This window comes from Arvicanthis niloticus, chromosome 11 (genome assembly GCF_011762505.2).
Source record: "Arvicanthis niloticus isolate mArvNil1 chromosome 11, mArvNil1.pat.X, whole genome shotgun sequence".
NCBI classification, from domain to species: Eukaryota; Metazoa; Chordata; class Mammalia; order Rodentia; family Muridae; genus Arvicanthis; species Arvicanthis niloticus.
The window spans coordinates 77,669,576-77,696,933 of NC_047668.1; the positions used below are offsets into that span (position 1 = coordinate 77,669,576).

Sequence of the window (27,358 nt, forward strand, 5' to 3'; positions counted from 1 at the left end):
CTAGACCTGAGATTCTGCAACATTAACAGGCTTCCTGGATAAAGCTAAAGCATCATCAGGACAGCAAGCAATAAACAAAGCAAGATGACATCAACAGGAAGAAAAATAAAACCCTCTCCAGGGGAGATCTGTGGGCTTCTAAAGGAGGCTCTGAGACTTGCATGCTAACCTCATACAGACTCTGTGCTTTGTCCACAGTGGTATCTGCATAGCTAGGGCAGTGCTTGATACAAACAGACACTCAATAAATGTTGATAAAATGTGTGACTGTATGAGTAAATGTTCTATGGTTAGAGGTCGAAGGATCTTTACAAGGGAACAGTTCCTACCTCTCACTCGTCTGGCTGATGATGGCTTGATTCAGTTATTACAAGAATCACTACTGCAGAGTAACTCACAACCTCACGTCCATGTTCCAAGTGTCAATAAAAACTTATGGTAGTATGTTTCCCATAGTACGGTAGAATGAGCGTTATACTCGGAATCAGTAAAACTAGATCCCATTCAAGTCCTGTTACTCTTCAACAGGATGAGAAGTTATTCAACTTTCACCATTAACATTGGCAGAAACTTTAGTGTAAGCCGGTCACATTCATTTTCCCCAGAACGCACCCTACTGATGGATTATTGTACAGGACACCAGAAGGGAGAGAAAGTAAACCAGTGGAGGCTTATAAGAATGATGGGGGAAGGTATCATCATCATCAAAGAACTAGCTCACACTAGCTCAGGGAAGCTAGGAGGATGGGAATTATACATAAAAAAATTATCTATAGAATGCACATAAGATTCCAGAAATCTGAATCCCAAGGCATCTGTCCTGTGCTACTCTGGATGTTTGCCTATCTGGATAATTTCACAGTATGCTTACCAACTCAGTATCAGCAGACCTGGTTTGCCTCCAAGGAGACATATTTATTTGTTTATTCTCGTGGGAACATCACATCCTATCTCACCCAGTGTGCAGGCTTCATAGCAGGCAAGCTCTACTTTGGCCAGGAGCCCTGGACCTTGGTGTTACCTAGTGTGGAGGAGCAGAAGTAGAGATACGTACAGATAAACTCCTAGCTAAGATGACTACACTGTCATTTGGAAGGGAGGGAACAGCTTCTTGGAACTTCCTGGCAGGGCCCTCAGGATAGCCCGGCATTCCGGAAATTTGTGGTAGGTATTGACAGCAGTTGATGTCATTGGTGGGATTTTAGTCAAGAATGCCTGGTGACTAGTGCATCCTGACTTCTACTAAGCCACTGCCCATTCCCCCTTTTCTCTTCACAGACTGATCCAGAACACAAAAAACCTGATATACATTGAACCCGGTGCTTTTACAAACCTCCCTCGGTTAAAATACCTGTGAGAAAATGTTCCTTTATAAACATCTGTGGAGGGGAAGATGGGTAACTGTAAAATTGAAAGGGATCAAAATGTAGGAAGACATTTGGGGGGGGTTGTTTTTAAGATTTTTGTTTCGCCTTTTTTATTATGTGTATATATGTGGGTCTGAGTGTGAGTTTGTACACGAGTGCAGTGCCCACAATGGACAGCAGAGGACATATGATAATCTGGAGCTTAAGTTACAGGCAGTTGTGAGCTGCTGTGTGGGTGCTGGGAACTGAACTCTGGTCACCTGGAAGAGCAGCAAGCATTCTTAACTTAACACAGAGCCAACTCTGCAGTGCCCTGAGGAAGGTTTTTGACCAATAGTCAACATTGTGTTTGCCTGTCTCTCCTTGTTAGCCTTCTGGTTTAAATTTAATCAGTATTTCTTGTTTTTACTATTCTGGGAGTTTTCACACACATATGAAAGGCTCCCCTCACTCCTTTTGCCCCACACAACAAAGAAGAACACTGCCCCTTAGCAGTGGGTTTTAAAATTGGAAATGGGAATGGGGGATTCACATCAGTCATACAGGACCAAGGAGAACTTCTAAGGTGAGTGGTAGCAGCAAAGCTGAGGGAAGTGATTCCGATTTGGTTTCTCCCACTGCACAGAAGAGTTTCCTCTCTTTCATCTTATTAGTTCATTCATTCATCAAGAGAAAACTTTTCTAAGTAGTGCCTGAGGTAGGCACAGTACCACGTAAGCTCAATTTTTATTTTCTGTTTCCTATTAAGTCCTACCAAGGATACCGGCTAGCATGACAAATTGAGTTCCACCATAATCCAACAGCAACCAGCCCTACCAGCAATGCAAGGTTCCTAAAATTTCCTACAGTCTTAGCTGTGTTGGCGATGGATCTTTTGCCATAACAGGTCATCCCTACCACACAGGAAAGTTTACACCCTCTGAACAGAGAGGCCCTTTTCTCTACTTTGTGATAACTAAGTTCCAGGAGTCCCCAGCGGAGTACCACTTCCACCACCATCCAAATGAAAAGCAGAAAGAAAGCAGAGGATGAGGAAGGGGCCTGCCTGTGATGACCTACACAGTTAGTCTTGTTCCGAGGAGCCATGCAGAAGCTGTAGCTAGCTGTGGTGTAGTTTTTAATGAGTAATTGTAAACCCAAGGTATTTCTCAACCTCAAAGGTACCTTGGGCACACACGCATCCACCACTTTAGAAGCATTAAGGATGACTCAGACCCGAATTTGACCAGTACAGCCTCTTATTAGCCCATGGATTTTCTTAAATAGCATTTTATTCCAAAATACGGGATTTCCCAATTCAAGTTCACACTACAGTCTGAACTTTCTGCTAACCCTAATGTAGACAAGGCATGAATTAACTCTAAATACCTTTATCACTGTAGCATAATTATTCATATGAATTAACAGTAGCACCTAGATGAACAAGCATGGAGAAAAACCCACTGGGTATCATTGTTATCACGGGCCAGGCAGTTCCTATCAGTTGTCTGGAGCCCATCTCTACTGGGCTTAAAACTCTACTGGCAGAAGTCCAGATGCCTGCAGCCTCCGAAGGAGTCTCATTCTTATAATGAAGTGTTCTTCAGTTCCATCTGTCACATGAGCCGCTCTCTTCTTTAGAGGTTAAATAAAAAGCAGGAGACTCAAGCATCTCCAACCACAAGAGGAATGTTCAATGATTTCAATGAGATACTAGGAAGAACTTCCTAAACCACAAATTAGCTAAGTTAAAAACTCAGGTTTCTCAAAACATTAATCTTCCTGCAAAGTTTTAGTTAAAACCGGCTCCAAAGAAGAAGGTTCCTTTCTGGAACTATCAGTAGTATGGAGCACAGTAATTATCAGAGGAAATGGACTGCAATCCAACAGGAAAATACATTGGCTTTAAAGGAAAGAAAGGCTGACATGCAAAGGCAAAAGACCCAGAAGCATGCTCTCAGACCTAAATCTCTAAACAGGAACTCTTACAGAAACTTCTCCTAGCAATGGAGCCTTTTCAATTCTGACAGTCTTCATTAGCTGAAGTGTAAATCATAAAGCCAAACTCAGTATTATAAAGTTTAATGTGAAAGCAGTGTCTGCACCTTCCTCCTCGCCTTCACATCTATAACATGACAATAACTGCTTATACTCTCTGCCCACATCACCACCCTGCCCTGAATCACAGGAGCATCTGTAACACAGGCATCCAAACCCTTCCAGATGTTACGAAGATCTCCTCCTCTGAACTTAATTTCATTCTGTAAGTATCAGGCTGATTGCTATGCATAACCATTTCCTATTTGCAGCTAAAATTTGGAAAGTAAACATTTCTCATTTCTTTCCCCAAGGGAAATCTGTGATAACTTACACATAACCAGCATACCAGGAAATGCTTTCCAAGGGATGAGTAACGAGTCCATCACACTGTGAGTATACCCTCTAGATTCTTGTTCTGCCACACAGCCTGCTGCAACTGTCACGTCTAGTCTGAGGACAGCGTTAGGCTCTGTGTTTCACCGCATTCCTTGGTCTCTGATGACTTCATCTAGACTGCCAACTATGGAAGCTGTACAGGACAGCTGCAGGCCCGTGTGCTAATGCGACTGCAAACTCCTGGGTCCTGAGGATGGGCAGCATTGACTTCCTTGAGAGTGAAGTTCTTCCTGCTCAAGGGTAACTCTTTAAGGCTAGACCTTTATTCAAAGATCAAAACATAAAACTGCCAGCAATTTAGATAGACCTTAACTTAATCAGAAACCAAGAATTACCCCTCATAGGTTTGGGAATACAATGGAGATGGAGCCAAACAGGAGTGAGAGAGTGGAGACGTTCAAGACGTGTTGGAACAATTCGTGGGGAACTGTGAGCTCCCAGAGAGCCTTTTCCAAAGAACAGAATTCTGCACATATGCAAAACAGCTGCATAATATTGGTTTCATAGAGCTATTACCTGATGCTGGTTGTGATTTTAAGAGGAACAGTGCACACCAGTAAGGTGTAATTGCCCCTCCTCTGAAGCCAACAGGGACTCCAGGATCTACTCCTTCCAGAGTGCCAGTGGGCCGTTGTGCTCCATGTCCCTCCCTCGCCTTGGCCCTTCATCTCAAAGGGTGTGATTAGTCATTTGCTCTGCACTTGCTCTCAGTTGAATGGGCCCTTGTGTAAGTGAAGGGTCGTGTGGAGCACCCCACTGGATAAAGGAAAGTTCAACTCCTTAATTAGAAAATAATGAAAGCAGGCCTTCTCTTTTCATTATTAGCTGGATTTGTGATTTTACTCTTGATGGAACCAGTCTGGCCCACGCCCACCCAAATCTTTACCAACTGTGAGCTCATTTAAGGAAAACAAAACACTTCTCGTGGTGCAAGAAAGGCTCTGAGGGGCTAAAGTTAAAACTATGCATTATCCGTGTATGTCCCTTAGCAGCCACTGTGGCTTTTCATTAAGTCTCAAGAGGCCACCTTGACACGTCCCAACCCACCCAACCTGCTCCCAGTGAGCAGCACTTAGCTGTGCAACTTTTAAATATTCTGGATGATGATGGGTTCAGCCAATCACACAAAACAAGCAATCTTGATCTTCACTTGAACTCCTCAAATTAGGGAAAGGTCATGCCAATTGCTTTCCCTAAGACCCTGTAAAATGTGACAAGATTTATGGCTACACCTATAACAAATCACAGTACAAAGGCAACTGGGTATGGCAATTCAGCGTTAGTTTCAGCTCCAAATATAGCCAACTATGCAGTGTCATTCAGGTTGGGTCTGCAAAGCCCAGGCACCATTTCTGCAAAGTGGGATTATTGATGCCTCCTTTCAAAGATCTAAAACCACACTCACACTGTGTCAACCACATAGTTATCACAATTGCCACAATTAACCACAGTTATCAGCTCAAACTAACAACCCAGAACAAGTCAGTTGGTGAGACCATCTCCAACAGTTCTAAATGTTTGGGTTTTGTTAATGCTGTTCTAGTTTGATTTTCTGTTGCTGTGATAAAACACTCTGAGCAAAAACAATTTGGGTGGAGAAAGGGTTTATTTTCTTACACTTCCAGGTCTCAGTCTGTTATTAAGGGAACTCAGAGCAACAGAAATGGAGGAATGCAGCATGCTGGCTTGTTCTTTGACTCATTCCCAGGCCTGTGCCCCACTAGCTTTCTTACACAGCCCAGGCCTAGGGATGGTGTTGCCAACAATGGCCTTTGTCCTCCCATATAGATCACCAGTCAAGACAATGCACCATAAAGGTGCCCACAGGCCAATTTGATCTAGGCAATTACTCAGCTGAGCTTTTCCCTACCAGGTATTCTACTTTGCTTTCTATTGCTGTGAAACACCATAACTTGGGAAGGAAGACGTTTATTTGACTTATACATCCCAATCACAGTCAATCTATGTGGAAATCCAGGGCAGAAACTCAAGCAGGAATAGAGGCAGCAACCATGAAGAAATAGATTTTCGCTTTTGTACTCCCCTTCCATGCCCCCTCTCCTCCCTGGGAGGTCCCTCTGCTTTGTTCTGTTCTGCTCAGTTCTGGATCCCTCAAGGAGCTCGGGCAAGTTGTCCTGATTCAGCTGCCTGCATTTCTATAACTAGATTCAGCCCAAATATTGCCACAGAAGCACTGTGAAGGCCAAGCAGTCCATCCTGTCAGAATGTCTCAGCGCTTGGCCACTGCTTAAGGTGTGAACTATCACATGTACTTTGTCTTTGTTCTTCCCAAGCCAACTGTGTTGGGATTCAAGTTGTGACATGCCATTGGCCAAACCTTTCGGCCCCTGCTGCTTCTTAGAATTACAAAAAGAATCACACAATGATTATTTGTGCATCCCATCATTTTTCTATACTTACTAACAACACTTCTATTTTTAAAGGGGGCTTCCTTCGTTGTTGTCGCTTCTCCTGCGTGCTCTCTCTTGTTCTCTCTGTCTGTTTTTAAGTATTACTTGGAATGTGGATTTCTCAAGACTGCATCTGCCACATTAGAATCTATTAGTGTCATCTTTCTTTATGAAACCTGCCATCTTCTTTAATGTGGCATATGGTAAAGTCACTTAAGTTGACATGTACTTGACTGAGGTAGGGGACCGCGCAAACAGCTCAGGCCTGCTGAAAGACAGGCAGCTCAGGCAACTCAGAGCCTGGGAGACCCATAGAAATGGAGGACCCAGATTATTCAAATGAGGTTCATAGAGGCACATATGTGTCAGACAGCAGCAGCTATCTACACAACTCCTGCCAAGGCATGCACTGAAAAATGGACTTTGTCCACAATGACTTACTCAGCTAAAAAGAACCCTAGCCATGTAGGAGACAAAGGGTAAGTGTGGTGCCCCTCTTCTTTAGGTTGCTTTTCCTGTGCTCATTTGGTTTAATAGAAAGAAAAACAGTAAGGAGGGAAGGAGGAAAGTTGTGTACATGTCTTCTGCCAGGCAAAGACCGAAATTGCCAGGCATTGTCTTTTTACAAACATAATCTTTCTTCTTTGAAATCAACCAAAAGCTAAGTGGCCACGTGATCCTAGAGAATGTGTAACATTGTTAACATAAGGCCAGAAGCACTGTGCAGCACCTCAGACGTATTCAAAGGGGAAGGCAACATTCAGAAGTACAGCATCATCTGTAATTAATTTCTAGCTCCCGAATCTTACTTGGAATGAAATGATGCCAGTCTCTCTGTCTGATTTGCAATTCCTGATATCTGAATAGAGAACCTAGACAATGCCTGCAAGTGTGGGGCTGCTGCTGTGACAGAGAAGCAAGGGGACCTTTGTCTCATCTCTGTGCCAAGGAAGCCCCCCTCCTTTCTTTCTGACACTGTGAAGTTTGGGGAAAACAGTATCTGAAGTGACTCTCCAGATGTTTTCAAAGGCGTTGAAGGCACTGTGCGAACCTGACAGCATGAGGCCTCCCACTCATGTCCACACATTCTCCAAACCAAGGAAGCTGTTCTTTTAATCAAGGCAAGACAGCATTCTCCATTGTGTACTGCTGAATACAGTACACTGACAACACAGAGCACTCATGGCTGAAAGGGAAACAGGGAGCGACAGTCCAGAAAATTCCAACAGGCATGACCCAGACTACTCAAAAATAAAAACAAGAAATGCATGACAGTAGCCCCACAGAAGGGGACTAAGGCCAACCCAATGAATGCACTGGAGAAGCCCAGGCCACTGGCCTAGCCTGCTCTGCAGAATCAGAAAGGCCCCACTACAATGGAGGGAAGTAACAACTCATTTAAACATGGGCCTAGAGCTCAGAGATATCCTGTCCGGGTCTTGTAAAGGGAGCCCTTCTCTCTGCTCCATTCAGGGGGCTTGAGGCTACTGCATTGGTTGAGTTTCAGAATCTACTTCTAAGTGGTTGATATATGTTTACTCACGACAGCTTTAAAAGATGATACTATTGTTATCATCCCTGTTTTTGAATGATGAAATTGAGGCATGAAAGGTTAAATAACTTACCCAAAGTAATTCAGCTTTGAAGAAGCAGAGTGGGATTACAGCCCAGGCAGCTGAGTTCAGTGCCTGAACACTTGCACAAAGCCACATGTGCAGCACTGGCTCTATGAGACCAGGAAGAAGGAACACTATGCTAACATAAGCCCAGACGCATTGTACAGCACCCCAGAATTATTCAAAGGGGAAGGCAACGTTCAGAAGTGCAGTATCATCTGTAATTAATTTCTAATTCCCGAATCTTACTTGAAATTAAAATCAACTGTACCAACAATGAAAGCACAGGCTGCAGAGATGGCTCAGCAGTTAAGGCTGCTCTTCCAGAAGACCAGGGTTCATTTCTTAGCTCTTACCTGGCAGCTCACAATTGTCTGTAACTCCAGTTCTAGGGTATCTGATGCCCTCTTCTGGACTCTGTGGGTAGCAGTCATACAACGTGGTGCACAGACATACATGCAGGCAAAACAACCTTATACACTAAATAAAATAATAGTAAAAAAAATTTTTTTAAGCTAAGATCAGGGTAGCAAACCATTGCAAAGAGAAAAGGGTTTCCAGGCAACTGCAAACAGCTTTGCTTTGCTAAACCCTTGGGAAGGAATGCTTTGTCCAAACCCATCCGAGGTGTGACTCTACCACTGAGTAGAGGAGATGGTGGAAGGACTAGACTGTGGACCACATGATTGGCACCATGGATAAGACCCATCACATTTGGATACATTTGGACATGGGTTCCCAATTGGGTGAAGCAGGGCTGGGTTACACATGCAGTGGGACTGAGTCTGAAGCCTCATGTCACTCAAGCTTGCACTATTCTGTTTAAGTGGATGGTGGCACACGCTTCGACAGTAGTGGTCTAGACTCTGAAAACTTAGATTTCGGAGGAAACAGAGTTGTGACTGTTTCATTGAACAGCGATACCTATAAGAACCCCTGCCGTGACAGGAGGTTGACAAAGAGCAATATTCTAAGTATAACACTTTTTAAAAGGTCTTGTGAGATTCAGTTGCCAACATGGTGAGAAAGCTGTATGTAATTACCTAAAATGACAGGTCTGAAAAAGACCTATCCCTTTATGCTTTACACTAGAAAATAATAGGGGAAACTATTGGGAAATAGTTCATCCAACAATCCAATATGGGTCACAGGAGTTCCTGTGTGTAACTGTACACAGAAAAGAATCCCAGAAGTTAGGGAGGGTTCTTGTTACCATGGATGCCAAAGCTGGTGGTTTTAGGTCCTTCAAGCATTTGAAGCTCCTAGTTTGGTGGGGCTCGGGGGGGTAGGTTAACCACTGTTTATTTATTGTACAGGTTATGGAGCATGGTGCAATATTACAATAATATACACAACATACACCAATCAGACAAGTGTGATTAGCATTTCCATTTCTTCATTGTTTCTGTGTCTGGAGCCTTTGTGCTTCTTTTTCCTAATTCTTTATAAAATGTGTAGCAGGGGCTTAACTGTCTCACTCCTCGGCTCTTTCTTAATCTAATGAGCAGGTTGCAGGGATTATTTGTAATCTCTAATTTAGATTTCCTGAGTTTGGAACATCATACTTCAGCATGAGGGCCCCCTCTATCTATTGTCCAAGGTTTGCTGTGGTTGCTGGGAAGAAGTAACACATCCACACACTACATGTGCAAGCAGCAGGAAGGTAGACATCTATGTTGACCTGAATCCATAGAGACGACAGAAACCTTGGGGACATAGGAGCAGGTGTCTGAATCATTTTTCCCTGGACTCCTTTCTGGCTCTGACACTTCAGTGTGGCTGCGGGACAGGGGCCTCTTATGTCTCAGTCTGAGCAGGTGCGTGTGTGTTTCTGTGCGTGTGTGCGAGTTTATGTGTAAGTGTGTGTGTATATTTATGTGTGTGTGTGAGTTTATGTGTGAGTGTGTGTGTATTTGTGTATGAGTATGTGTGTGTGAATTTGAGTGTGTGTGTGTTTCACGTATGGGGGTTGTTTTATAGATACCTTATATTTTTTATATAAAATAACAGAACACAATTTAATAAGCATTCATACCCTAACTGATGGCAATATCCTCCAACGTGTCTCACTTGCTCCATTTCACTTTTTAAAACGCTGGTTGCTCTCAACTACGTTGCTTTCTCTACTTGCTAATGGAGCTTAAATAACTGTTCGCAGACGTTTAGATTTTTTTGGGACTACGAAGCCAGTTTGGCATCAACAAAGCCATGAGCCCAAAGAAGTAAATCAGAACATGGGGGTGTTAGGAGCAGTCAATCACCCAGCACCTAGTAAACATTTTAGAAACTGGCAGCAGTGATGGAGGTAAGAACAGCTTCACCCCACGCGCCTCCGGAGTCCAGACTTTTGGAGAGACAGCTAGCTGTTGTGAATGCCAGTGGTTATCTTAGCAATAAATGTCACAAAGGGAGAGCGGCTGCTTCTAAGGTGTGTTTCTGTCAGCTGGCTTCCCGTCCCTAAGCCCTCTCTCCTCCCTCCTTCAGCAAACTGTATGGAAATGGATTTGAAGAGGTAGAAAGCCATGCATTCAATGGGACGACGCTGATCTCGCTGTAAGTATATGCTTATTTCCCCGGCTCATGAATAAAAATGAAGCATTACTCTGGCTACCAGATCACATTCAATCTGCAGCAACTAACTTTGGGCAAAAATAAACTTTCAAGTGGCTAGTCCTCCTAGTTGCATGTGTGTTACTAAGGCAACCGGCTGGCTGGAAACCCCAGAGAACCCTGATTTCAAAGAGGAAAGCAGCCTCCTCGCATTGAAGTTGACAGTTTGCTGAAATATTCAACACCCTACTTTGCACCTCCTCCACCTCGCAGCTCCCCTCTCTGGGCCCCTCATGCAGGTTGATGGTGTGTTAGAGGCAGACTATTTTAGAAAGAGACTCTTCCCCAGACCCCACTGAAGGGAAGTGGGGTGACACCATTTACCAGCTAATCAGCCACAGCTTCACAACACCTCCCCCCTGCTGGCAGGAAAGAAGCAGTTCTCCAGAGGAGAGGGAGCTCTGGCTATTCTGTACTTCAGTCCAGCCTCCTGCTGCTCCCCTCCCCCCATCACCACACACACACCCAGTAACAGCCTTCAATTCAGGGACACATCCTAAGGATGGCTCACTTCATCCCTCTCAACCTCTCCTCCCCACAGCATCGTCAGTTCACACATTTATAGGGATGCATGTGGTCCATGACAGCACAGGATGAGGTTCTGTAAGCTCAAGCAAGCAACCTTGGGGAAAGATCTGACTTTCAAAAGGTTGTCTTGGGACCTACAAACACACACACACACACCTTGGCATGCGCAAGTTTTCTCTCACACACAAATTAAATAAATAATGTAACAAAACTTTTTAATAAAATTGTCTGAAGCATGGTCCACACCAGTGATCCTCAAGCTTTAGGAAAGCCTGTAAGAATCACATCTGCTTGTTAATGCAGATTCCTGAGCTGACTTTCTTTGCCTTGGTGGATCTGAAAAGGGCTAAGAATTTACACTTAAAAGAAGTCCCCAGAAGACTCTCGTATGTCAAGGTCTGAGGCTAAGTATCTCAAGTTTAAATAATATACTAATAATTTGTAACTATAGATCTAACCAAGGTGCCCACTGTGCTGATACCATGCTGTGTAGTTCAGCAGATGGAAGCCAAGGCCTAAGATTCACTATCAACTTGTATCACCTTGAACAAGTTACCCTGCCCGAGCCACGGTGTCCTCATTCGTAAGCAAGGCTGCCAATAGAGGATTATTTATTTTGAGGATTGATCCAGCAAGCGCAAAGGTCAGATTTGTATCCTCAGTGCTTAGCATGGTGCATCAGTAAGTGCTCACTGATTTAGTTTATCCCGAGATTCTCGTGAATGAGTGGATGAAGGTTTGCATGCACTCAGCTCAGGGTCTCAATCCTACTACCACACTCTGAAGAAGTGGGAGCTGTATACGCATTGTCCTCTTGGAGGGGATTTGGAAATTGTCTTGCTCACTTGGCAGTTGCATAAAGAGTTCATTAATAAGAACCCTAAGATTCGGGAGGAGCATCACAGCCATCCTCATCTACTCTCAGATGCCCCCTTCTATTATTCATGCAACAAACCACATTTCTACTGAAGATGGCATGCTATATTCCAGCAGGGATGAAAAGGAGTAAACTGTAAGCTGTAGGGGTTTACCCACAGGGATTCACAGCACAGGAAAAGGCAATTCCAAATGGTGTGTGAGCTGTACCTGAAGGGTAACTCAAACAGAAGGCAGTGTGTTGTGCTTGGTCAGAGAGCCAGCAAGTCCTCCAGGATTTCAGAGGCAGGGGAAGGTGTTAAATAACAGTGGGGAGTGGGGGTGCAGGCTTTGAGCCAGTCTCATGTGGACAGACAAAAGTAGAGGAAAATGTGTCCCAAGAAGAAGCCAGCAAGAGGAACAGCCCCTGAAGAAATGTGCTCAGGAGCTTTTCAGAACTTTGAGAATGTGAGGTTCAAAGGAAGAAGGTTTAGACAACACGGGAGGAAATTCGGAGAGTGTTCCTCTGTTAATAGAAAGGACAGAGGCTGGAGGAGCAGGACAAGGATACTGGATCTTCCCAACAGAGACAGGACTTGAAGTCCTTTGTGACTTCAGCCACCTAGACATTGTGACTACTCCCTGCACTCACTGAGAATGCACATTTCAAAGGAATCATTGTGAGAACTACTTGGAGCCTTACTCTTTGTTTGGTTTGTGGCTTGGTTTGGTTTTTGACAAATTCTGAGGGCTCCAAGGTCACAAAACCTCAGAAGGATAAGGAGTTCACTGCACTTTAACCCAGTAGCCTTGGGCATTCCGAGGAGCTTTTGAATCCTCCCCAAGCCGCTTGGTAGCAAGTTCTCACAAATCCAGAAGATTTGGAGAGGTTGAATCTGTTAAATCATGGGACAAAGGGTTTCACCAAATGATGGGAAAAAAACAAACAATAGGTGAAACCAAATACCAATTCCACAGTTTCACCAAGGACTCCTTTCTTCCAGTCTGTCTACTCCCCCGCCCCTCCGCCCCACCACACCATGCACACAGCCTAGTTTGGGCATTCACACTGTGAAGGTTGGTGTGAAGTGCAAGCATGACTAAGGGAGCTGTTTTTCCTCACAGGGAGCTGAAAGAAAACATCCACCTGGAGAAGATGCATAGTGGGGCCTTCCAGGGGGCCACAGGGCCCAGTATCCTGTAAGTACAGTGGTGCAGCCTCCTCTCCTCACAGAGTGCACCCTAACAACCCTGTTGTCAAGTCCTATCACTACCAGCCTGGCTTGCAACATCTATAGTTCAAAAGGATCAAATGTGTCAGGGCTGTCCTATCCACATGAAGCCCTGCCCCTGACATAGCCCCTCATTTCCAGGGGCTGCAATTTGGTGCCTCTGAGGGAAGATTGCACTCAATCTTTCTCTTGCCTGTTGAGGGTCCCTCTGGTTGTGTAGTGTAACCTCAGTCTCCATGTGTTGCTTCTGTTGTTAAGTATTTTGGGTGTCTCTCTTCTCTGGTAATTCACTCCCCCCCTTCCCCGGCGTTTTATTAAGAGACGGGCATCGTAGATACTTAGCGTGATGGCCTCATTTGCTCTCATTAAAGAGCTTGTGTCCAAATAAGATATTCTGAGCTCCTAGCAAAAAAAAAGATTTTAACGTGAATTTGAGGGGCCATAAGTCAACCAGTAATGTCAAACACAGGGTGTGGACTCACGTGCAAATGGAAGGTAACTCTCCACCTGGAACTCACTCAGAGAATCCATTCTGACATGAACTGCCCCTAGCATTTAGATGGCCATAGCTAAGATGTTGCAGGTGGGTTCTCCCTGCAATCGTGTGAGGAGTGAGCCTCGAACCCTCCATGAGTTGGGCTTCAATACAAGGGTTTATGCAAATAAAAGCTTCTCCAACCAAGGTTGAGAGATTCTCAGGACTTTAAGTAAAAGCACAAACATTCAGAAGGCAGTTTAGATTACTACATATTAATGGCCGGTTAGCAGAATCCCAATAGTAGGTTCTAGGGCCGATGACTTCCCAGCCATGTGAGGCCACTCAGAAAACAAACAACAACCTCCTTCATGACTGGGAAAAGTCTGCAGCCCGATAGCATCTAAAGACTCTAAAACAGAACAGAGCACTGGCTTCCTAAATCAGCAAGTACCAGAAGCAGGGAGGCACCTAGAGCCTTTGGGAGACAGTCTCCTGTCTCCACTGTTCGTCCAGGAACTTAGACCCTGGGTACATTCGCATCCATACACCTGTCCTCCCCTGCCTCCCACTGCTATCACTCCATCCTTGTGCCAGGTCCTGAACCTCCATGGGGACAGACTGTCAGGAATGCTTCGCTGCTGGGAAGCGGTTAGCATTAACCACTTAGAGTACAAGCAGGACTTAAAAACTGAAACTCCTACCCAACTCCTTCTTCCTGAAATGTTGTACATTTGGGTTTTCCTTAGAGTTTGCCTCGAGTCTAGCAAAACCAAGGAGCTTTGTGTAAAGCCCCGAGCCTCCTGTGCAGCTGTGCTAGCTCTGCATGGTGTTTGCTTGCTTTGGATGGACACGTCTAACTAGTTATTAGAGAGCATGTGCTCTGCTTCCTGGGTGGATGATAGCTCATGCCACATGAAGCTCTTAATAGGGTGGTGCATCTGCAGTTTATGAAAACCTCCCCTGCTGAGCTTGGTCAATCAGACAGACACAGGCATCAAACCCTGAATATTTCCCCCTGGGCCGGAAAGAAAAGCTGATGTCACCTATGTGCCCGCTGTTAGAAAGCAAGCAGTTGGTTTTTGTAAAATAGGGAGAGGGCAGGGGGGAGGAAGAGGTGGAGGGTAGACATAAGGAGGGAGAGGCGGTCAGAAGGAGTCAGAGATACAGGAGTCAGAGATACAGAGGAATCGGGAGACAGCAGAGAAAATTCTAGTGGCCGTATGGAAGGCAGGCACACAGAGCCACAAGGCAAACTGAAAAGAAGGGTGGGTAAGAAAGAGCCTGAAAGATGAGAATCCTACAACCGGTCTTTGGAATTCAGATCATGATGAAAGAAATGATGAGTTATAGGGAAAACAAAATGGAGGAAAGATTTCTCAGACCATAGAGGAGGACTTGGGAGTAAAATGTGTAAAATCAGTCAATAAAGAGTTTCTCTCCCCTTTGCGGTTCAGGGATATTTCTTCCACCAAATTGCAGGCCCTGCCAAGCCACGGGATGGAGTCCATTCAGACGCTCATCGCCACGTCATCCTACTCACTGAAAACATTGCCCTCCAGAGAAAAATTTGCCAGCCTCCTGGTTGCCACGCTGACCTACCCCAGTCACTGCTGCGCTTTCCGGAATTTGCCGAAGAAAGAGTAAGTGAGTAGGACCGTGTTGCTGCAGAGAAGCTCCGATCTAGATCTGGTCCCCTGGTCCATGGTGCCCTGGCCTTTACCGGCTGATTTTCCTGCCAACGCTGCAGTGGAGTTGTTTTTAGACAGACAAAAACAAAATGAGCTGTTTCTCGTCCTGACGTTTCCATGTGCTGGGCCCGGCACCTCACAAACTTGCCAAATGCTTGAAGCACCTCTGCAGCACCTTTGCAAAACCTGTTATCAAAGACCCAGTCCATTCCGTCAGCAGAAAACATTTTACCCAGTTAATCTTGAATTTAAAATTGTCAGAGTACTACGTGGTTTGGTTTTGAGGGTTTTTTTTTTTTATTTGTTTTGCTTTGTTTTTAAACTATTTGTCTTCCACGGAAAAGCAACTTCCATTTCTGAACAGAAACTTATCTACTGCAGATGGGTTAGGGAACAGCATGGAAAGGATGGGAGCGCCTTGCCGCTGTGCGTGCAGCAGAGGGAGTCTGACCGCTTCCCTGTACCCCAGACTGCGGGTCGGGTGGGTGGAGGTAAGGGTGGCAGCCGTTAGGGGGCAGGATTTTATTCTATAGCATTGTTTCTCCAGAGTTTTCCAGCTGACAGGCACCACTCTGCATCCGGACCCAGCACATGTCACACATATAAATGAAAGAAGCAGCAACAGCTAGCTTTGCAAAGTTGTGGTGCAGTAGCGTGACACCGCCTGCTCTCCCACCCCTGTCTCAAGATTGTTTTCGCTGCAAGCCTTGGTGCGCTCTCTTGTTCTCATTGCCCAATACACTACTCCCAGTGGGAAAATGCAGAGCTCTGGAGTCACTACTGCAGTCTGCAAAGATGTACTCAATCAATTCATTAGACAGGGCACTGTGGAGCGTCACCAGGCTGCCGCTGCCTTTGTTTGGAATTAACCTATTTATAGCTGATCAACCAGGCTGTAGCGTGTGTGTGTGTGTGTGTGTGTGTGTGTGTGTGTGTGTGTGTGTACACGCGCACGCGAGTAAGTACACTTGGTTCTACCTAAATATTTGGAACAGCTGAAAAGACAAAGCACTTGCTGTGTTTAAAGCTCTATTCCCCTCCCCCGCCCCCTTTGTGAGGGGGTGGTGAGATAGGATCTCACTATATAGCCCTGGCTGTCCTGGAACTCACTGTGCAGACCAGACTAGCCTTGAACACACAGAGATACACTTGGCTCTGCCTCCTAAGTACTAGCATTAAAGACCTTGGCCACCAAATCCAGCTCAAATTCTACATCATTAACTGAGCTTCAGATGACTTGAACTGAGCACTGGCCACTTTGCAGTGTACCAGGTTTGAGAGCAGAAAAGATGGGCAGTCATCACAGAGTGGGCAGGCAACATAAAGGAGTACTGAGGGGTGTGTCAGTGGATGTTGTGACAGAACAGAGAGACGGACAAAACGCTCAAGGTTGAGGGGTGTCTGGGGCTCGTGGGAGACCTCCTTGGGGAGATGACTTTAACTGAGCTTTGCACAGAAGGCTTGGGGGAAAGCATGCCAAGATGGAAAGGCTCATGTGAAAGCGGAGGGCAAGAGACACTGGATGGGCGTTATTTGAAAGCAAGCACAGGAAGACTGTGGGCAATGAGGGAAGATGCCTCAGAAGAAGCAGTCCAAGACACTGGTAGGCCAAGGTGGGCCCTGAGTACCAGCCCTCCAGGGAGCTAGAGGAGGGAGAGCTTCGAAGACTTTAAAGGGAGATTATGCAAATTTGCTTTTATGAAATCTCAGTAGGGCAGCAGAATGAAGGGTGAGGTTGAAGGTGGCAAAGCTGGTAAAAGACAGACAGACAGACAGACAGACAGACAGACAGACAGACATGGTGGTTTAGAGTTAAGCTGGTTCCGGTCACCTCCTTACACTTCTGTGGTGAAGAGGTCGCAGTCTTTCTGCAATCACCGACATGTGTTTACTTCAACACTCTAGAAGGTAAAAGAGACTACCTGTTGGTGGGAAGGGGGGTATGAACTATGACTGTCCGAGCTAGGTGTGAATGCCATCACACACATTGTCCTAAGTGAGCTTGAAAATGTCCACTCAGTCACAGGTACTTCTGTGACTATCAAGCCCAACGAAGCCTTAGAGGTCAGTGAAGATAAAGAGTTGAAGTTCAGTCTGTGGGATTTGGGTGCAAACTGAGTCACCCTGCAGATAACACACTCGACTGCTTGGGCACAGCTTTCTAAGACATTCTTGGTAACTGTGGAGATAGAATGGGTATCATCCAGTGTTATCATTTGGAGGCCAAGTTCCTGTTAACTGTGGATTTGTCTGCGTACAGTATCTCTGTCAAATACTGAGCCAGAACTACCCTCACCCCTATTACACATGAAGCAGGTGGGGACTGGGATGGGGACAGAGACTCAGTACAAGTTTACAAACATAATAGTACCTAGAATAACAAGAGGATTAATCTCTGAAAGACCCTGTGGTCAAGTCCCCATCTTTCTGATTTGCACACTCCCATTACTACCAAGGGCCTGCTTCCCTTTGGGCTGCCTCACCTTCCCATCCTCCTCAAGGAAGGCTGCGGCACTCCCAGCAGCTCCCTCACCCTCATTCTTTATTTTGACGCGCTGTAGGTTTGGTTGCCATGCACCAGCCTTCTATCTTCTTGTCACATCCCCTTTCTCCAAGCCAAACTTCCCAGAGGGGAAGACAGAAAAGAAGGGAACATCTATGTTAGGTTTTGCACAAAAGCTGAAGGCCTAAATACACAACAGCACACCCAGCCCCACAGAATCCTGACAGAAAGGCTCCTGGTTACGATTCAAAGTCATGAATGCCAAGTAGTTAATCAAGGCCGACAGGAGGGAGAAGAGTTGGTGAGGCGCTAACTTGAATACACCACAAAAGCAGCTTTTAATAAGCATTGATTTACGGTCCCCCCCCCCCCCCGCCAGGCCCAAACAAAACACTTCGCATTCAGAAGCATTTTCTCTAAGCTGGAGACACTAAGAACAATTCAGGAAGATATATACTCTCTCCTCAGAAGCATTTCTGTCAGGACAATGGCACAGAACTCAGAGGGTAGGATGGCTAAGGAGTGTGGATGAGTAATGCATAAACAGACACAATCAGGTTAAAGGGTCAGGAGCTCATGGCTTGTTTTTCTCTTTTTCTACCTCTTCTCTTTCAGACAGAATTTTTCATTTTCCATTTTTGAAAACTTTTCCAAACAATGTGAAAGCACAGTTAGAAAGGCGACTAACGAGACACTGTAAGTATTCACACGCAGACGTGCTGAAGCCACGGCCTCTTCTGTGGGTACCTTATTGTTATTTGCTTCGACGATTTTCTTTTGATAAAAGTCTTGGTGAGAGGATGTTTGCAAGGTGTTTTTCTATAGTTTTAAATGGGAATATTTTCCCTTTGCAAGAGCCAGCTGGTTGTACGTGTGATCTTAGTTGTTGAAAAGAAAAGCAAAAATGAAATGTAAAAGTCTAAGACTATAAGGAAGTTGTTACTATAAACATTAGTGTGTATAAAATGGCAGTTTTATTTTTCAGGTATTTGGGTGTCACCAAGGGCCACTCTAAAGGATGACTTCATCTGAATTGTCACTAGTCATACTCCACAAAGACAAGCTGACTGCACACATGGTTTCTAAAGACAACTACTTCTTGTCAAAGACCATGCTCCTGAGTGCGGTGTTACTCTTTCATGTGTGTGTTCTGGTGTGTGCGGATGCATGTGCATGTGTTGTATGGAAGCCAGAGGTTACTTTAGATGTCCTTTTTCAGGATTCATCTACTTTGTGTTTTTGAGACAGGGTCTTTCCCTGAGACCCAGAGCTCACCAATTAGGTTAAGCTGACTGACCCTTAAGCTGAGGGATCCTCTCAGCTCCACTTTCCCAGGACTGGAGTCCTTGGCGTGCACAGCAAGCACTGCACTAAGAACACTACCTCTCCATCTCCTTCTCATTAATCTTAATGTCATCATTATCATGCATTAGACGGCAGCTACATGTCCATTCTACTGACTGGCGCCTAACATTTTTCTTGCTTTTAATGCTGACTGCCCTGACATTTCACTTACCTTCAATTGCAAAAGAACATGCCTCAGAAGACAACCCCTGTGTCCCTAAGCCACATTTATTATTATTCCTCCCATGTGCCCTGAAGGACTACAAAACCAGATGTTCCTCTCAGATACTCTGCAGTTCTCTTCTGTTTTCTCTCCCCTCAGTCCCAGAGTGCTATGGAGACAATGTGCAGTGTGATGGGAAGACCTTGGACCTGGAGGTATCGCAAAGTTAGATGTGACCCTTGACAGTAATATTCTTGCAGTACAAAGCTGGACATAGACCTTCTGGGGAGAGTAGTTCTGGATAGCATTTATGCTTTCTGAGACACCTTTCCTCTCAATAGGGAGTGACAGAAATGAGACTTGACTTTCAGAACCAGATTGAAGGACATCATCCCAGCAGCACCTAAGATGGTGTCAGTCTATCTCTTTCCTTTCTTTCCTTTGAGTCGCCACTATGTACCCTGCAATATTCCTTTCCTTGCACATCCCTCTTTGTGTTACTTTGTCTCCTTCCACATGATTCCTTTGCAGTCATGTGGCTTTATACTTACACACAGAAAACCATTTCTAAGTACCGTCAGTTGTGGTGTCAATGGGTGGTTATAGGAAAAGACTTTAACCCACCTTCAGTAACCATCATTAGCCCAGCTTCAGACTTTCCAAATGAGCATCCTCTTTGAGTTCATTATGGTAAGAGGCTTCAACATCTAGCTCACATGCATCAAGCTACCTGAAATTAATAATCTAACTAAGTTACAGTGCTTCTAGTGGAACTACTATTTTTGAAATGTAGGAATTCGAATAGCCTAGGTTGGCCTCAAACTTACTATACAGTCAAAAATCACCTTGACACTCTGAGTCCCCTGCTTCTGGTTCCTGAATTCTGGAAGTATGGGCATGTGCTCTCATATCCAGTTTATTAGGTGCTGTGTCCCTGTCCCAGGGCCCCGTGCACACTATGTGAGCACTCTACCAACAGAGCTATGTCACCAGCCCCCGAAAGCACTTTGTCAATAAATGCAAAGTTCCACCAGATAGCCATTCTCCAGTCACCCCAAGTCTCACCTGTGCTTCTCAAGAAAACACAGTGTTCTCAGCACTGCAGCTGACCCCACTGTCCTCCTAAGACCCACCCCCCAGGTCCTCTTTCTCTTTCAGCTGTCACTGGAGCAGTGGTATGACTGCTTCTGCCTCCTACACCAATATTCCTAAGTCCCTGAATCCATTTACACTTCCCAACAGAGCCACCAGAATCTGCCTTTGTCAGTAGGCATGCCACTGCCCTTGGGAGCCAGCCCAGGAAAAGATCTGCCAGACATAGGCCTGACAAGTCAAAAAGACCAAGGAGGGATCGAGGAAGGAGCAAGTGGGCCCCCTTATATTTGTTAAGAAATCATGGAAGCATTTTTTAGGTATCCTAAATTAGTCCCTCAAACAAGTGAGATGATTTGATAGGGCAAAGGGAATAAAGAAATCAAGGCCACAATGGTCAAAATATTTTTATCCAGGTTTGAGTCACTATTTTGTATGAAGCATCTACAGAATGCGCTTGAAGTGTAGATTTCTGGGCTCTGTGCCTCTAAATTTTTATATGCATTTTTAGCAAATATCCTGGTGGTTCACATAGAGATCGATCCACAGACCATACTTTGGAAACCACTGACTGAATAATGATAAAGATCTCTGAGCTGAGAATGTGAAGGTGAAATCCTAACACTGTCCCCATAAGGGACTTTGGGTATATCTCTATCTTTTTAAATCTTGGTTCCCTTTCTAACCTTGTACGAGGGATTCAATCAGATGATCTATAATTATTAAGAAGGATTTGTTTCCTTATTCATTCTTTATAACCACCATCTCCTGAAAACCTAGCAGTATAAAATTATCCTGATGTAAATAAACTAATAAGTGTGTTGCTTTAAAGTTGCTTAATAATAAAACCAATGAGGTTTCTCTGCTGTCCTCTGTGTGGACACAGCTCTTCCCCAGATCTGAGTCCTGCTCCGGGATTTTCACATTGTTCTCCTTCTGGTACTGAAGGCCTCAGCAATCTTCCATCAATTCAGAGAATAGGCACAGCTTCCAAGGATAGAACATGAAAGATTTGGAGAGTAGGGAAAGATACTTTTTAAAACACATTTTAATGAATTCTTTAGGAATTTCATATATCATATTCACCCACACACACACTCCAAACTTTTCCTACATTTACCTACCATCTCCCCTCCCTACCCCCAACTGTATGTCTTCTTTTGTTTTTAAATAACTCACTGAGTACAATATGTTCTGCCCAGAAACTCGTAAGTGTGGGGCTACCCACTGGAAGTATGATTGACCTACCAAGAGCCACACTCTTTTTTTTTTTTTTTTTTTTTTTTTGGTTTTTCGAGACAGGGTTTCTCTGTGTAGCCCTGGCTGTCCTGGAACTCACTCTGTAGACCAGGCTGGCCTCGAACTCAGAAATCCACCTGCCTCTGCCTCCCAAGTGCTGGGATTAAAGGCGTGCGCCACCACTGCCCGGCAAGAGCCACACTCTTAAAGAAAAGGACTCTCCCTTCCCAGAGAAGTTTCTAATTGTCAATAGATCCTCCTGGTGAGGAGTCTGGACCTGTGAGCCTCTTCCCACTTCATACTGGAATGTTGGCTGCTTTGATCTTGTGCAGGTCTTAAGCAAGGACTGCAGCTGCTTGTGAGTTCCTGAGTATAACAACCAGCCTCGTCGTCTTTGGGGGAGGGGGTAGATAGATGAACTTTTTGTGACCAAGCCCACCACTAACACTTACTCTCTGACTTTTGACCAATCGTAAATTTCTGTATTAATTGGAATTCACTGCACATCAACTTCTTTGATGAAGACTCAGAGCTGCACTAATCTGTGGGCACAGAGATTGAGTTTAAAGGACAGTTGGACATGATATCCACTTAGAAAAATAATAGTAGTAGTTCACCCCTATAGTACCACAATTGTATGTTCTAGCCAGATTTACAGTCCCAGCCATGCTTTTCCTTGTAGAGTGTATCTAAATTCAATCAGACGTTGGCTACTCCTATAACAGTTGAGCCACTATTGCATCTGTGGGTGTATCTTTGCACACAGTTCATTATCATAGTTGGCAGGGTTCACAGATGAGTAAGACTATTAAAGACTTGTTTTTCCCCATCAGCCTACAAAGCACCTTCCAGTACTATGAAAGCTGAACAGTATTAAGGAAGCTACCCTCATCATTCTTGGAAGGGAAAGATACTTTTTAATGAGAGAAACTCTTTGGTGAAATACATACTTGCAATGGGCTTTCCAGAAAATTATCTCATTTATCCAGCTTCCAAAATTATCAGATAATGGGCAAGGTCAAAACTTACTGAGCCTACATCCATCATCAAATATATGCTCAATGTTCCCGGGTGCTATTAATGCCTTCCAGATCCAGGGCCTCCCGAGTCTAGATTTACTCATTCCATAAAGATTTATTGAATAGAACCAAAACTCTGCTAGACACTATAACTTCAGAAATAGGATCTTGATCTTGGTAGAGTTCTTGTCTTGCAAACATGAATACCTGAGTTTGATTTCTAGAACCCACATAAGAAGAAGAAGAAGAAGAAGAAGAAGAAGAAGAAGAAGAAGAAGAAGAAGAAGAAGAAGAAGAAGAAGAAGAAGAAGAGGAAGAAAAACAGCAAGATATGGTTAATAATCCTGTAGTCCCAATGATAGACAGTCAAAGACAGGCCAGCCAGCCTCGCATACTTGGTAACCTCCAGGCAAATGAAAGATCCCATCTCAAGTAACAAAGGTAGAAAGTTGCCTGAGGAATGGCATGCATGGTTCTCCTCTGTCCTACACACAGGGAGACAAACACACACACACACACACACACACACACACACACACACACACACACACACATACCAAAATTAAGAGTTGGCCAAACATGAACATTCATACCTATAATCTAACACTTGGAAGATAGGATTAACCTATCTTCCAAGTTTAAGAAGGCCTACCTTGGCTGTGTAGCAAGTTTAAGGTCTGCCTGGGCTACATGGGATGCTGTCTCAAAACTAAGATAATATTAAACAAGATAAACATACATATTGGTAAAATTGTTTTGATTACGAAGTATAACTCTAGCAGAGAAGAAGAATAAAGTCTCTGGTGAATAGGCACAAGAATAATTTCCTTAAGAAACAAGTTTTTCAGGATGAGGAAGAATTTACCAGAGAGATAAGAAAGAAAGAAAAATTTCCGGAAGTAGGCAGAACACAGACCAATGAAACCTTGAGGCTCATCAAAAGGAATGTGAATCATATCACACAGGCATGGAGGAGGGTTGAGTTGGATAAATGGAACTCAGAATTCTGTTTTTGGAAAAGCATTTCCAGGAGGTCAGAGTAGGAGAGAACTAAAACTGGATAATGGCTGTCAAGAAAAAAGTCAATAGATGTGCCTCTAAGAGAGAGTATGGATACAGGCCCAGGAACAGACTCGCACGTTAAGGAGTTCTGGAGCGCATCCTTTTGTCTGTGGTCCCTCCTCTTCTCCCTCTACTCCTATACTCTCAGTCATCTGCTGCTGTTTCCTAGTTCCCATTTGGAACACTGGATTAGCCGGGGACTTCAGTGCAGACAAGTCTCCACTAGATGATTCTTAATGCTGCAACCCATTCAATCCCACTGTGACCTACTACAAACAGCTTGGTAGCAATTTGGTTAGCAACTAAATAAGATGAATAGCTAAGAAAATGCCACGAAAGGATTTTTTTATTTTGCATGTATATGTTACATTTCTAAACTTGTTTTTCAAAGAAAATCATTCCTTGTAAACAGCTTCATTAAGTCTTTGCATCAGTGTGTTAAGTAGATATATTTTATAGTGTCTAGATAGCTTTTTATTTTCTTTTGAAAGAATTCCATCAAATGAGATAATTTAACAAATAGATGTAAGGCTAAGGCCATGATGGCTTTATTTTGTTTTGTTTCTTTGGCTTTAAAAGCCCACTAAGGATTCTTGAATTTATTTTAATACTCAGAATCATGGGAACCTTTTATGTTTCCCTCAAGCCAATGTTTGTCTTGCAGTTATTCCGCCATCTTTGAGGAGAGTGAACTCAGTGGCTGGGATTACGATTATGGCTTCTGTTCACCCAAGACACTCCAATGTGCTCCAGAACCAGATGCTTTCAATCCCTGTGAAGACATTATGGGCTATGCCTTTCTTAGGGTCCTGATTTGGCTAATTAATATACTGGCCATCTTTGGCAACTTGACAGTCCTCTTTGTTCTCCTGACCAGTCGTTATAAACTGACTGTGCCCCGCTTCCTCATGTGTAATCTCTCCTTTGCAGACTTTTGCATGGGGCTCTACCTGCTGCTCATTGCCTCAGTGGACTCCCAAACAAAAGGCCAGTACTATAACCATGCCATAGACTGGCAGACAGGGAGTGGCTGCAGTACAGCTGGCTTCTTTACTGTGTTTGCCAGTGAACTTTCTGTCTATACCCTAACGGTCATCACTCTGGAAAGATGGCACACCATCACCTATGCTGTTCAGCTGGACCAAAAGCTGAGACTAAGACATGCCATCCCAATTATGCTTGGAGGATGGCTCTTTTCTACTCTGATCGCCACGTTGCCCCTTGTGGGTGTCAGCAATTACATGAAAGTCAGCATCTGCCTCCCCATGGATGTCGAATCTACTCTGTCACAAGTCTACATATTATCCATCTTGATTCTCAACGTGGTGGCCTTTGTCATCATTTGTGCTTGCTACATTAGGATCTACTTTGCAGTTCAAAATCCAGAGCTGACAGCTCCTAACAAGGATACAAAAATTGCTAAAAAGATGGCCATCCTCATCTTCACAGACTTCACGTGCATGGCGCCCATTTCTTTCTTCGCCATCTCAGCTGCCTTCAAAGTGCCCCTTATCACTGTCACCAACTCGAAAGTTCTACTAGTCCTTTTTTATCCTGTCAATTCTTGTGCCAATCCATTTCTGTATGCAATTTTCACGAAGGCATTTCAGAGAGATTTCTTTCTGTTGCTGAGCAGATTTGGCTGCTGTAAACACAGGGCTGAACTTTACAGAAGGAAGAAATTTTCTGCATATACCTCCAACTGCAAAAACGGCTTCCCAGGATCAAGTAAGCCTCCCCCAGCTGCCCTGAAGTTGTCCACAGTGCACTGTTGACAACCTACACCTCCAAGAGTGTTAAACCAGTAACTGCATTACTGAATTGTACCTAAATATGTTCCAAAAAAGTCCACCCAAATTAATCACTTTAATATAATGTGTTTTAGAAAAATATTCATTTTTAGTTACTTTAAGAGAATTGTACCTGCTTCAGAGGGTAGCCCATGACACTTGATGACATAAATTTCAGAAGGCTTTAGAAATTTTTATAATAATTTAGACAGAATCATTTTGTTTGTTGAATCTAATGTTACGAAAATCTAAGTTGTCATTTTCCATGTCTCTGATCTTTTTTACTTCAATCTTGTGATTTTCAATCTTGTAATCTCCAAGTATATTAGTTCATAACAGATCAGAAGAAATTTAAACGGTCTTTGTCCTCAGATAGTTTGATAAATTTATTCAAGAGATGCAATATGCAGTGTGATAGCTGTTAGCGTTGCATAGAAGTAAGTTTCTTAGCCATATTCCAAGTGCTTCATGTATCTCACTAGTAATAGGAGGCACAGATGCAAACTGTTTTCATCAGTGCGAGGAATTCTATTAGACAGCTCTAGTCTAGACACTTCTATTTCCCATTTACACTCTACTTACTTAACTTTCCATCTAAAGGCACATTTTGCATACTTCTTTGGCTTACATCGTGAATACCTCGTGGACAGAAACCCATCTCAGCCCATTTTGTTTCCTCATCTCCTATCTCAGGATCTTGGAAATAATACACAGCAAACATGCCTAGCTAATTAAACTCCCTAAATCTACATCGGAAAATATTTCTAACACCCTAGTGTACTTTTTTGATCATTACATGCTTCATGGGTTTTTGCCCCACTCCCAGTATCCCTTCCCAGAGTTCTTTACCCTATCCCACCTCCCCTTTGCCTCTGAGAGGGTACCCCCTTTCCTGGGGCATCAAGGCTCTACAGGATTAGGTACATCCTCTCCCACTGAGGCCAGACAGGGCAGTCCTCTGCTACATATGAGCTGGGGAGCCTTGGACCAGCCCACGTATGCTCTTTGGCTGGTGGCTTAGTCTCTGGGAGCTCCCAGGTGTCTAGGTTAGTTGACACTATTGGGCTTCCTACAATCCTTCCCCCAACTCTTCCATAGGGTATAGACCTTTGCATTTCTAAGCAAAACAAAATATTTTAATTTTAAAAATTATTAACTCACATTATTTCTATTCTTTGCAGTTTATTGGAAAATATATCTAGTATTTGTCAGAAGCACTTGTTACTTGCAACAGTTGACTCTTGAAGGACAACCTACCGGTGGGTCTAATCACAGAGCTTCTGTTTGCTGCTTTGCTGTTCTGATTGAAAGTCCATTACACAGCCGGGCGGTGGTGGTGCATGCCTTTAATCCCAGCACTTGGGAGGCAGAGGCAGGTGGATTTCTGAGTTCGAGGCCAGCCTGGTCTACAGAGTGAGTTCTAGGACAGCCAGGGCTACACAGAGAAACCCTGTCTCAAAAAACCAAAAAAAAAAAAAAAAAAGAAAAGAAAGAAAGTCCATTATACACGCAGCATCTTGGTGAGTGTATTGCATAATCTCACCAACTGACTCTTGAGAAAACTCTACAGTTCAGATGCCATTAATCTTATACAAGAAAAAGAATCCATCACCATTTTTGAAAGTACTGAAAACTAGTAAAAGATTCCAGTAAAAAGATTCAATCCAAAGGTCACTCGCAAAGCCTAGCTAGCCTCTTTAATGATTCCCATATTGAAAAAGTATTGTTTTGTAAGAGTTACTTTGGGTTGAAATATACCAAAAACTTAGAGTACACTGACAGATGGGCAGATAGCTATTGGATAGGTCGGTTTTGTTATTTAAACGCTCACATACATTCAGTTTCTTAAGTTCCCCAACAGTTCATTATGAACATTTCCAAACGTACAGAAATGTTGAAGAAACCATGTAGTGAACACCCAGACATCACCACCATTTACAGCAAGC

General features: G+C 44.0%; 1 protein-coding gene across 2 annotated transcripts in view; it reads left to right on the forward strand.

The window, feature by feature from the left end:
• Positions 1-26,874, forward strand: part of Lhcgr (luteinizing hormone/choriogonadotropin receptor) — a 50,357-nt gene extending 23,483 nt beyond the window's left edge. The window contains exons 4-11 of one of the 2 annotated variants that reach the window (XM_076942457.1): positions 1,279-1,353; positions 3,535-3,609; positions 3,698-3,775; positions 10,294-10,362; positions 12,928-13,002; positions 14,967-15,152; positions 18,319-18,399; positions 24,287-26,874. In XM_076942457.1, coding sequence (XP_076798572.1) covers positions 1,279-1,353; positions 3,535-3,609; positions 3,698-3,775; positions 10,294-10,362; positions 12,928-13,002; positions 14,967-15,152; positions 18,319-18,399; positions 24,287-25,397 — 1,750 coding nt within the window. In that variant the 3' untranslated portion in view covers positions 25,398-26,874. The remainder of the gene's footprint in view (positions 1-1,278; positions 1,354-3,534; positions 3,610-3,697; positions 3,776-10,293; positions 10,363-12,927; positions 13,003-14,966; positions 15,153-18,318; positions 18,400-24,286) is intronic. The other variant, XM_076942458.1, reaches the window with a different exon arrangement.
• The last annotated feature ends 484 nt before the right edge of the window (positions 26,875-27,358 follow it).